The sequence below is a fragment of the Cynocephalus volans genome, chromosome 11 (genome assembly GCF_027409185.1).
Source record: "Cynocephalus volans isolate mCynVol1 chromosome 11, mCynVol1.pri, whole genome shotgun sequence".
In the NCBI taxonomy this organism is placed as follows: Eukaryota; Metazoa; Chordata; class Mammalia; order Dermoptera; family Cynocephalidae; genus Cynocephalus; species Cynocephalus volans.
This window is the reverse complement of record NC_084470.1, coordinates 5275457-5288387: the sequence shown is the minus strand read 5'-3', so window position 1 is coordinate 5288387 and position 12931 is coordinate 5275457. Positions and strand designations below refer to the sequence as shown.

Genomic DNA, 12931 nt, shown 5'->3' with positions numbered 1-12931 from the left:
CTTTAGGCTGTTTGATATATAGGATCCTATCATCTGCAAAAAGGGACAGTTCGACTTCAACTTTTCCATTCCGGATGCCCTTTATTTCCTTCTCCTCTCTGATTGCTCTGGCTAGTACTTCCAACACTGTGTTGAACAGGAGTGGTGAGAGTGGGCATCCTTGTCTAGTTCATGTTCTTAAGGAAAAACTTTCAAAGTTTCCCCATTCAGGATGATATTGGCAGTGGGTTTGTCATATATGGCTTTAATTGTGTTGAAGTACTTTCCTTTCATACCCAGTTTATAGAGAGTCTTTATCATAAGTGAATGCTCAATTTTGTCAAATGATTTTTCAGTGTCTATAGAGATGATCATATGGTATTTTTCTTTTATTTTGTGGATGTGGTATATCACATTTATGGTTTTGCATACATTGAACCAACCTTGCATCCTAGGGATGATTCCCACTTGACATGGTGTATTATTTTGTGTATGTGCTGCTGTATTCTAATAGCTAGTATTTCATTGAGGATTTTTGCATCTATATTAAGCAAAGATATTGGCCTGTGGTTTTCTTTTGTGTTTTATTTTTGTTTTTGGTAACAGGGTGATGTTTGCCTCATGGAATGAGTTTGGGAGAATGGCCTCTGTTTCACTTTCTTGGAATAGTTTGCACAGAATTGGCATTAATTCTTATTTAAGGTTTCATAGAAATCTGCACTGAAGCCATCGGGTCCTGGGCTTTCTTTACTGGGAGACAGCTGATAATAGCTTTAAACGCTTTGACTGTTATTGGTCTGTTTAGATTTTCTGTGTCTTTTTGGCTCAGTTGTGTCTGTCCCAAAATTTATCCATTTCCTCCAAGCTATCAAATTTGTTGGCCTAAAGTTGTTTATAGTACTCTCTAATGATTCCGTGTATTTCTGAGGTATTGTCTGTAATAGCACCTTTTTCATTTCTAATTTTTGTTATTTGTATCTTCTCTTTTCTTTTTTTAGTTAGCCTTGCTTATGGCTTGTCAATTTTATTTCTTTTCTCAAAAAATCAACTGTTTGTTTCATTGATCTGTTGTATAATTTTGGGGAGATTCTATTTCATTTAGTTCTGTACTGATCTTAATTATTTCTTTCTATCTATTAACTTTGGGCTTGGATTATTCTTGTGGTTCTAGTTCTTTAAGGTGAAGTGTTAAGGTTGTTTACTTATCATCTTTCCATTCTTCTGAAGTAAGCATTTATTGCAAAAAATTTCCCCCTCAGTACTGCTTTTGCACTATCCCACAGGATTTGGATTGATGTGTCATTATTTTCATTAGTTTCAATATATGTTTTGATTTCCCGTTTAATTTAGTCTTGGACCCATATGTCATTGAATAGAATATTGTTTAATTTCCATGTGTTTGTATTGTTTCCAGAGTTTCATTTGTTATTGATTTCTAGTTTTAATCCATTGTGGTCTGAAAAAAATACATAGAATAATTCCAGTTCTTTAAAATTTGTTGAGACTTGATTTGTGACCTAACATGTAGTCTATCCTGGAGAATGTTAGATGTGCTGATGAAAAGAATGAATATTATGTGCTCGTTGGATGAGATGTTCTGTAGATATCTCCCAATTCCAATTCTTCCAAAATGTTTCTCTGTTGATGTTTTGCCTAGATGATCTGTCCAATGGTGATGGTTTTCAGGTTCCCTACGATTATGGTATTAGTATCTATCTCTTTGTTTAGGTCTAATAATGTTTGATATATAGATCTGGCTGCTCCAATTTTGGGTGCATATATATTTATGATTGTTATATCTTCTTGTTGGATAGATCCTTTTATCATTGTATAGTGGCCTTCTTTATCTCTTTCTATGGTTTTTGGTTGAAAGTCTATTTTACATGGTATGAGAACAGCTACTTCAGCTCATTTTTCATTTCTATTTGCATGGTATATCTTTTTCCATCCTTTCACTCTTAGTCAAGGTGTGTCTGTACAGGTGACATGAGTAACTGGAAGGCAGCATATTGTTGGGTCATCTTGTTAATCCAGTCAGTCAGTCTGTGTATTTTGCGTGGGGAATTTAATCTACCTACATAAAGAGTTACTATTGAAAGGTGTTGATTTACTCCCAGCATTTCCTTAAGTTTTGTTTGGAAGTTTTAAATATCTTTGTTCCTTTCTTTCTGATTGAATGTTTGTCTTCTGTGGTTGTTGGTTTCTTGGGATGGTAGATAAACTTTTTTCCTCTTTATTGTCAGCATTTTTATTTTACTGGTGGGTTTTGTTCTTTCTCATGTATTCATGGTAGTGATGTTTGTTTTTCAGGTACCAGACCCAGTACTCCCTTGAGAATTTCTTATGAGACTGGTCACGTGGTAGTGAGCTCCTGCCATTTTTGTCTGTGTGGGAAACATACTATTTGTCATGCTGGGTAAAGTATTCTTGGCTGGCAATTTTTGTCTTTTAGTATTTAGAATATATCATAACATTCTCTTCTGGGTTTTAGGGTTTCTGATGAAAAGTCTGCTGTTTGTCTCATAGGGGCTCTCTTATAGGTGAGGACACTTCTCTCTTGCAGCTTTTAAGGTTCTCTCTTCGCCTTTGAGTTTTGCCAGTATGACTATAACATGTCTTGGAGAGGACCTTTTTGGGTTGAATATGTTTGGGGATCTTTGAGCTTTCTGAATTTGAAGATCTGTCTTTCTCCATAAACCTGGAAAGTTTTTTGCTGTTATTTCATTGAGCACGTTTTCAATGCCATTTCCTTTTTCTAACCCCTCTGGAATACCTGTGATTTGGATATTTGAGTGCTTAAGGTTGTTTGTTGTATCTCTTAGATTTTCTTCAAGTTTATAAATTCTTTTTTTTCTTTCTTTCTGTCTTCTTTCTTTTCTTTCTTTCCTTCTTTCTTTCTTTCCTTCCTTCCTTCTTTTCTATTCTTCCTTTTTATTCTTCTGCCTGTGTTATTTCAAACAGCCCATCTTCAAGGTCAGAAATTCTCTCTTCTAGCCTGCTGGTTTAGCTCTCTGTTGTGTTTTTTATTTCATTGAATGAATCCTTCAGCTCCACAAGCTATGCTACATTTTTTTTCAGGGCATTGATTTCTTTGTATATTTTCTCTTTCAGGTCCTGTATACTTTGTCTCATTTGGTTGTCTTTTCTAACTGAGTGTTCTTTTATCTCATTTAGTTTCTTTAGAATTGTTGCTCAAAATTCCTTGTCAGTCATCTCAAAGACTTCCTGTTCTATAGGATCTAGAACCTGAGAGTTATTATATTCCTTTGGTGGTGTCATACTTTCTTGGTTTTTAATATTTCTAATATACCTCTGTTGGCGTATAATCATTGTGGTAGAGGTTATCACAGTCTACTTGTTCCACCCTGGTGTCTGCAGCCATATCAGGGAGTTTTGTTGACACTTAACTGTCGGTTGCTGCCTTGGGGCCAGCGGGTCATTGGGTGGGCCGTAGTGGGGAAGGGACTCTCCTGGACTGGTGGCACGGAAGAAACTCATTTTTAAAAATTGCATCTTATTTTGTCCTCCAAATAACAGTAAAGCATAGCTTTAATTCTGAAAAACTAAGAATTATGAATGGGAAAAGAGTGGAGTGTAATGAACCAAGTGGAATTTTTTTCCTACAAAATTTTGCTTCACTAACTACATAGTATAACAGCATCACAGTATCTAAAACAATAACTACATAGTTGTTAATATTTTTCAAACTGTGAACTTTGGGCAAACTACCGATCTATAAAATGTACATACTACTACAGAAGGTTGTGAATTATTATCTGACTTGTTACTATATCAAGTAATAACACTTTTCTCCCAATACTCATGATAGCCGTAGATAATTACAGCTGTTACAAAATATGAAAAATGTATACCTTGGGGGCCAAAAAACAAGGTCAAATATAGGTGTGTTGGAAGGAGTAAGTAAAGGAAAGATGGAAGGGGATTGCTTCCAAGGGGGAGTTAACACTGAATTATTGTGAACTGGGTGTTTCAATGAGGTCTTCTGGGATCTGATGCATATTTTACAACAGAAAGCTCTGGCGTATAGTGCTGGTGTAAACCACACTGTGACAGCACTCACAGGAAGAGGCTTTCATTGGTTCTAAAACAAACCTCTCCCTCCCCCCATCCTTGCCTTCACAGAGCAAGGGCTGCTGCTACATCTTTGGTCCTAATTCACGTTCTCTCATAGGGTCTGTTCTGACTACTCACGGGCAATGTCAACCCCATGGCTTTTTCTTGTGTCTGTGGCTTGGGTTTGTAGGTGGACTTTCCACCTTTCTTGTCCTTTCATTATGCTTCTGTCCAGAGTCAACTCTTTAGTGCCTCTGATTTCTCTTTCTTGTTTTTCAGGTGGAGACACCAAAATGAGACTATCTCAGTATCAACTCTCCTTTACCCGAAGTCCCAACAGAACAGTGCACATAAGCTGCAAGCACTCCGGCGTTCCCCTCAAGAATGCCATTGTGCACTGGTACCAAGAAAAATAAGGGGAGCCTCTGAAATGAATCTTCTATGGCTCATCCAAGAATTACAAGCATGAGAAGCCCAATTCCTGCTTGGAGACAGATAAGAAAGATGATGGTATCTTATACCTGATAATTAATAATGTTGCTCAGTCAGATGAAGCCACATACTATTGTGCTTGCTGGGATCTCACAGTGTCACAGAGCCAGAAGGGACCTTTAAGAAAACCTCCCCAACACCTCCAATGGCTTATACTCATCTGACCACAACAGACTCTCTAATGCTCTTATTCTAGGAGTAGGCTTAGGCACAGGATGGGCCTTGGGACAGTGTCCCTACTTCAAATGAGAAAGCTGGGGCGCAGAGACAGCAAGTGACTTGTCCTGAGCTGGGTAACCACAGAGACAGGGCCACACTCCTGCATTTCGTATTCTCAGTCCAGTGCTTCTTCCTGTCTTGCTGCGGTCAGTGTTGAACCTCTTCTTCTAGCAAAGTAGCATTTCTTACCAAAGGAGCTGTCACAGCTGTGTGTTATCTTCATAAGTGATTCCCCCAGAACCCAAGCAGGTCTGACATATAGGGCAAGTGTGTGAAGACCACAGTGTTGAGAAGGGGATAAAGTCCGCAGGGCATGGACTCCACCGGCCAAACCAGGGCCCACATTTCCTTCTCTTCACTTTGAAACCTGGTGTCAGTCATAACTGCATGGCCGTGCACTTGGTTCAAGTTCGGCAGCACTGCCCCACTTTCTGCCTTGTTAGAAAGATGCAGGATGTCTTCATATCCAAGATCTTACCAAACACACTGAAAATAACAAGAACAGCAGTAAGAACAGTTTCTATACCATTACATTATAACTAAATACCTCTCCTTTTGGTGTCTAATAAGTGGTCAAAACAAAATTATTGATTCCAATGCCAACATTCATTGACCCCAATCCCAACTAATTCTCATCCTGATCTCCACAACATGTATTACTTTTATCCCCAAATTCTCTTATCTCAGTAAGTGGCAATGGTATTTTAGTCACATCTCACAATGGCAAGGATGTTTTGTTGAGCAAATTATGCTTTCTTGACCATCCCCTGACTCTTCTGATAAAGAGAGAAGCAGATATGAGGAATCCCAGCTATTCCTGAGTGTCCTGTGATCTGAAAGGAGACATGAGAGCCTGGAACTGTGGTGTCACTTGCCAGAAAGTCAACCACAAACCAGTCCCATCTCTGCCTGACACTCCTGAGACTGGAGTTGGCTGTCAAGACCAAGCCCCAACCAAACCTGAGGCTCCTACACAGACAACTCCCACTCCTCTATCTAAAAGGAAGGAGGTTTAGAAATTCTTTATGTTCCCACTGGCATGTGCAGGGTAACAGACAAGCCCATGACGCCAACAACCACCTAATTGTAATTCTGAAGAGCACAGCCCAAATGCTCCCATGGACACTATAATGTCCCATGCAGTGTAACTCAAGGACAAATGGAAAAGGTAAATCATGGGATTCAGTAAGTAGACCCAGTGCTCACAGATTCTTTTGCTGGGTGGGTGCACTGACTGTTCGTTACTTTTCAGAATATGCAAATCAACCTTTTCATCTACTTTTTATTTAGGTTGATATTTCCTGTGATTCTCACAAAGCAATACCCAATATTTTATATTTGGCCATTTGAGATACAGATCCTCTATACTTCAAAAGTTAATAGAAAAAAAGAATTAAAAGATAATACAAATCTTACCATGAACTTTCAAAGTTCCCTTGTATAGACCTGGAAAAGACCTGGAAAATGTGTCCCTGTCAGAGATATCTGCCCAACTTCACCCCATCAGAGTGAAGTGGCTGATCAAACTGGGCTCAGGATCTTGCAATCCTGAACTCAAATCCCAGTTCCCTGACTCTAAGTTTCCCATTTGACTTCACATAGTAATCACCGTTTACAGGTGAGGCTGAAGGAGAGACATGTATGAATGGTGCCTGACTCATCACAGACTCTATAATCATGAGTTGTCTTTCCTTTCACTACCAGAGAGTGCAGGCATGGCTCTCACTCCTTGAGCAGGGAGAAAGGAAGGGGAAAGGAGGTTTGGAACTGAGGGAACACCACTAATTCCCCAAGAGAGATTCTTGCACATAGAAGGGCCTCCATGCATACCTGTTCAGAAAAGACAAGCATTTCTTGTTTGCCAGAAAGAAACAAGTGCTTCAGCAGGAGTGTCTGCCTATGGATGCTGTATAAACTGAGAAGCGTCTGTAGTGTACACAGTGGTATGTTAAGCACCCAAAGTGCGAAAGAAGCCTGAGAGACCAGAAGGTCTTCAATTCAGAATGAAGATCAATGGCAAAATCCCTGAAGAGAAGAACATGCTTGAGAGTGAAGTTACCCAGCTTCTTCCACACACTTCTGTGTTTTTATACACAAGTAAACTCCAATCTTTGAAAAGATCCATCTGAGACAGGAGGTGCTCAGGCTCCCCGGGCTTCAGTTACAGGACACACATCTGGGTTTCCAGCCACTCCCCAAAGCTTCCCGCCCCTCCTCTAAGCCCTCCCCTGAGGAAGGTCACTGTTGCCAATTAGACCTATATTCAGCACCAAGGTGGGGAAAATGAGACCACAAGGGGCTGGCTCATGCAAAACCACTGGCTGGTTATGCTCAGTAGAGAGGGGTTGTGTAACCCTGGTGGCTGAATGACCTTCTGCTAGGGGTGCTAGCACTAGAGAGCACAGAATATTCCTAAATATGTCTGACGCATTTGATAAGATTTGACCAATGAACACGCTCCACAAAGAGACCAACTGAGCATGTGTAAGACTGTGTTACAGGACTGGGAACCATCCCCTTAACTGAATATTCATTAGACAGCAAAAAGATAAAAACCAAATCCTAGCAGAAGGTAGGGTTGCTGCTCACTTTCCTGGGGTCAGTGCATACTTTGCAGGCCAAATCTGTATCTCTTATTCATTATAGTAAATCTGTTCTCACTTTCTACTGTGACTCTGCTCTCGATTTCTTTCCTTGGTAGAATCAAGAACCTAGTAAGTGTCATGAAAGTCATCTACAGTGTATATTGAGAAGTTAAAATAAAAAATAAATAAATAAAAGTAAATAAATAAATAAGTTAAAAACAAAGAAGAACCTGGTAAGAGGATGGGCTGGGTTGAGGCCCCAACTATGAAGCCCCACAGACTCTTCCTCCAACATCACATGGTAGCATAAAGGAACACATCTCGTATCTAAGTCATGACGTATATGAAATCAAGATTATTCCAGACTGAAAGTTAGTGGTTCATTGAAGAAGAAAGTAGTTTTTATGTCTAGCACATGAAATATAATATGTTTATTTTGCTTCAGACAATGGTGTTCATTTTTCTTATTGGGAGTCTGTAATTGTTCATGTACAAAATTTCATTAAAAGCTATCCAAATTTGTAGAAGATAAAACAATGTGAAAGAAATGTATAAATTATTATTTTGTTTCAAGATGGCAACTAAACCCTGAAATGAAAAATGTGATGTATCTTCACACCTTTTGATCATCTAACACATTTGGTTGGTCAGCTATGAAAATTACCAACATCAAACTTGAAAATGTTGTGGAAAAGTTCAAGCAATTCAGGTGAAACTTCTACTTCACCTCACTTGACTTGGTTGCTATTTTTATATATGTTTATTAATCCCTTACCCTGTTTGAAGTAGGATTTAAATTGCCCCAGTTGTAATCTCAGCAGATGGTGTGTGTCTGTGTGTGTCTGTGTGTGTTTGTGTGTGTCGTGTGTGTGACAGAAAGCAGGGTTAGAAGCAAAATTACTAATCTTTACACACAAGAATGAGATGTTTCCATTCTTAGGAAGTGAATTCTCCATGTCTGAATTTTTGCATCAACAATAAGAGAAAATTACTCATTTTTTGAGCACCTACTGTGTCTCAGGCTCTATGCTAGATACTTTGCAAAAGTCCCGAGAACTAGTCCATCTTAAAATTGAGGAAGCCAAGGGTCCGAGAAGTGTTTTTGCCCAAGGACACAGCACCAGGGGTGGAAGAACTGAATCGGAACTGGGTCTTTCTGATTTTGAAGAGTCTTTTCATTCATCTCCAACCTCTTGAGATGGTAAGATGATTTATTTAATAAGAATCTTTTTGAAACCCTAATAAACTAGTTAATGTTTATTATGCCAGCCTCTCTGCACATCTGCACTGTCACTGCAGCAGCGTAGTCCTTGGTCACCTGTCGAGTGCTTGATGGGCGTCATCTGTGAAACGTGTCTGCTGCTCCAGAATCGCTCCTCGGGGCAGCGCCCTTCCCTCTGCTCACACGTTCATCTTATCACAGTGCCTGTGAGATGTCACTCTGCTCCCTAAAGCCTTTCGTAAGACCTCATTGCTGACTCTTCTTTCAAGAATGTTTAATTGAAAATACTGTAAAAAGTAAAAGTTCCCTATATTTCTACTATTTGAAAATTGACATAGTAAGTGAAACCATCCATTCCACACTCCTCAACCCAGTGGATGCAATTATTGTCCTGCATGTTCTTTCTAGCACATGTGTTGCTTTTAAATTTAAAATTTAAATTAAATTTTAATCTACTTGGAACCTGTTTTATATGGTATAACGTAAAGGGCTTTTGTTTTCCCTATAGATAATCAATAGTCCCAATGACAGTTTTTAAATAACCTATCATTTTCCTACAATTGAAAAATGATGCATTGTATTTTAAATATGCACAAATACCTGGAACATTTTCTATAGGATTTCTGTTTCGTTTATCTGTTGCATTATTTTTATATTATTATATTATGTTCATAGATTTGTAGTAAGTAGCAAGATCCAATATGCCAAGCGTCTGTTTGCTATCATTTTCAAAAAAATCTTTTTCAATTATCTCATTTTTATTCACCCTTAAGACAGAATGTAAAATAAACTTATCTAGCCCATTTCCGACCCTCATACCCCAGAAAAAAAATGTTGTAGAAATTCTGATTGAATTGCAGTGAACTTATATATAAACTTAGGAGGGTGTTACCTCTTAACAACAGTAGTTTTTCCTTCATGAGTATATGTCTCTCCATTGATTGAAGTTTTATTTTAGACCTTTAGTAAAACCTTACTTATAATTTGTCACTTATTCAATTCTTAAATTTTCTGTAAATTTAATAAAAATTTTATAATTCATTACTCACTCTTTTGCATTTGATTAGCTAAATCTCTCACAGTTCTTCAAATATAGGCAACTCTTAAGGCTTCTGGGGACTTCCTGTCAAGATGGCAGGCTAGACGGTCCCCAGCATCACTCTCTCGCACAAAGCAACAAATTTACAAGTATAAAAAAGCAACGACAGCCAAGCTAGAACCATTAGAGCTCAGGGGAAGAGGAGGAGAGACCTACGGAGCTCATGAAGGTGGGAGATGCCACAATGAGAGAAACAGAGAACTGCTTCAAACATTTCGTATCCTGGCTGCTTCCAGGCTGGAGCTGGTGAGCACACAGAGCAGGAGCCAGCAAAAGCCGCAGCTGTGCCCTCCAGATGAAGTTGCCTGGAGGTGGCAGGGGAGAAGAGGGCCTTGGTGGCCCCCAGGTCAGCAAGACCACTAATCAGGTTCTTGTGGACTCACATAGGAACAAGGGGCCACAATAACTGAAAAAAAGGAGCCACTCAGAGGCTGGTGGGTCATTGCAAGGGACCAGAGCATGGCCCGTCCCATGGGAAGTGTTTTGAGCATGGGCCTTGGGACGATGGGCCACTGGGTGAACACTGTGGCACAGCAAGGAGACTGATCTGCCCCCCCAATTGGCACAGAACCCTTCAGAGGAGACTGGACAGGAATACAGAATTGCATGGGGGACAGATTGATGAAAAGACTCAGGCCCAGATCAGAGTTTCCACACAACCCAGGTGTACTGACCTCACAAGAGCTGGAAGGACATGTAAAGTCAACCCCTAAAACCTGAGCTGCACAAAAAGCATTTCCTAGGAAATCAGCAGCAAAGCAGCAATTTAGCTCAACCACAGAGCTCAAGCACTTTTCCCCACAGTAAGTTCACCCAGTTTAGAAGTGAGCAAAGGACAACAAATTAGTTCCAGTGCAGACTTTAAGTGGTGGGAAGAGCAAATAACCCAAAACCAAACTGAAAGAAAAAACAAAGTACTTGCAACCAAAGACAAAGTTTGATATTCTCTAGTAAAGGTCTCATTTCACCAAAGATCACCTATAACACCTAGAAGGACCAGAAGTGCCCTGGGCTACCAAGACAGAAATGGGCGAGGGCCGGGGGCCTCAGCCTGGCACCCCAACACCTACAACCAGTCCTGAGGGTCGGGGCCTAAGGCCTTGCCCACACCCCCTGACATGCACAACCACCCCAATGACGAACTCCGAGCCACTGCAGGAAGCACCCCAGGCTCTCCCAAGCGAGGGCAGTGGGAGGCTTCAGGCTTCAGCCACGCCCCCTTACACACACAACCAGCCCAGTGACTACTACTGAGCCACTGCAGGAAGCACCCCTGTCTCTCCTGAGCTGGGGTGGCAGGGGTGAGGGCCTTTGCCACACCCCTCTGACATCTGAACTCAGCCCGGCAATGACCAAGCCACCACTGGAAGCCCCCAGTCTCCCTGGTAGGAATGAGGGGGGTTCCACAGACCTCAATCCCACACCTCCTTCTTCATCCCAACTGCTCCACAACTTTATAAAACGTAAAAAATATATATATACATTAATTTTTAAAAAAGTAAAATCTATGAAAAAATGTTTAAAAAAAAGTCTTCTAGTCATTCTCCTCTTGATCATGGAATAAGGATAAACAGAGGACAAAGCATCAGCAAGGGCTCCAGTGGGCATCAATCACATCCACAGTGGGTGCAAAGGGCACTCGACAGCTCCAAGTAGTAATAACTTGGAATTCTCAGTTTAAATAAAATCTTTCCAAACATAATCTTCATCTAGTCCTCTTGTCTCCTCCAGTGTGGTTGGTGACTGGAGGATCTGTGAATGCATATTTGCCACTGTGACCACATCCATGCTGTCTTCCTTGGGACAGAGACAACATCGGCTCATGGGACTTAGGCTGGGACAGGGTGGGTCTGGAGTGGACAGAGGGTCAGCAGAGCCTGTGCTCCTTGGTTTTTGCGGCTGAACACCTCATCTGATTCTGGCAATTTCTATTTTCCCTGCTCCCAGATGAGTGACATAAGATTGCAGAACAGACTTCAAGAGGTTTCTTCCTCCAACATTTCACAGAACTGGAGTTTTTTGTTTTCTTTTTCTTTTTTTGTTGTTGTTGTTTACACAAGGATTTCATGGAAGGTAGGATTCTGCAAAGTTCTTCTGCTATTCCAGGAAAATAATAAGGCATCCCAGAACTTCTTTTCTCGTTTGGCATCGCCATGGTCGAGAATCACGTTACCAAATGATAAGAAGTGGCTTTATTAAAAATGAAAACTTTGATTCTCTGTTCTCAAGTATGTCTGTGTTGGCACATTTGCATTTTCAGTTACTAAAGAGCTTTCTTCTTTCACAAATATATTCTCAAATTGCTAAGAGAGAGGCCCTGGTGTTTGTGAGAACAGAAGGTCCTTTCCTTTGATGCAATTTCTGAACAGTTTCAACACAATTGAACACCTGGAAAGGAAAAAAAAAAAAAAGAAAAGAAAAAAAGAAAGAAAGAAACACAAGACTTGATTCTCTGAATACTTTTCTTCGTAATTTGGAAAAATAGCTGGTTGAACAGTTGAGACGACTCTCCTCTTTTCCTTTTCTTCCCATTTCTGTTCTCTCTTGGTGCTTTTCAATAATGACTGCCTTAGTGGAAAACAATTTATGAAGTCAATTCATAAGGAAAAATTATAAACTATCAGATGCCACAAAACCTGTATTTAAGGACTTCCAGAGGAACCCAGAGGATCAAATGGCCAGTACGAAGTTGTTACCCTGCTAGTCACATGATGATTGGAACAGGCTGAGATTTTTGTAGAAGCCGTGACCAGTGTGATAACAATGTCTGGATCAAGATATTTGGAGATGGCACTAAGCTCACAGTAACTCCTCCCGGTGAGTAACTTTTTCTATTTCTACTGTACTATTGAAAACCTGATAGATACTTTCTAGAAAAAAGACAATTTACTACCAACCTTGTCTGTCATTGCCACATTCTTGGCCTCAGTATGTGAATAGCAATTTTGTAGGTACAGGCACAGGACATGGAAACAACACTACTTTGTAAATGCTTTCTCCCTTCCCTGGCTGTAAGCAGATTAAAATGCTATGTTTAGAGCACACACACATACACAAAGAATAGACTCAGGCTAGAAATTAAAATGACTTCGGGATCATGTCAGTGAACCACTGGCATAAGTTATCGGTCCAAGGTACTTTTTTGTAGAAGGACTTTTGAGTGAGAGGCATCAAAATGAACTTTGTTAATTACCTCTTCACTATATTTTAGGATATAACTTAGTGCTTTCTCCCTAAAACCTGCAAACCCTCCCTCTATTA

The 12931-nt window shown here is 40.1% G+C and overlaps 1 gene segment (V, D, J or C); it reads left to right on the top strand.

Annotated features, from left to right (window-relative positions):
• Positions 1 to 12931, top strand: part of LOC134390938 (T-cell receptor gamma chain C region C10.5-like) — a 34981-nt gene that overhangs the window by 10605 nt on the left and 11445 nt on the right. The window contains 1 exon segment of the C gene segment in view: positions 12433 to 12487. Within this exon segment, the coding sequence occupies positions 12433 to 12487 (55 nt within the window).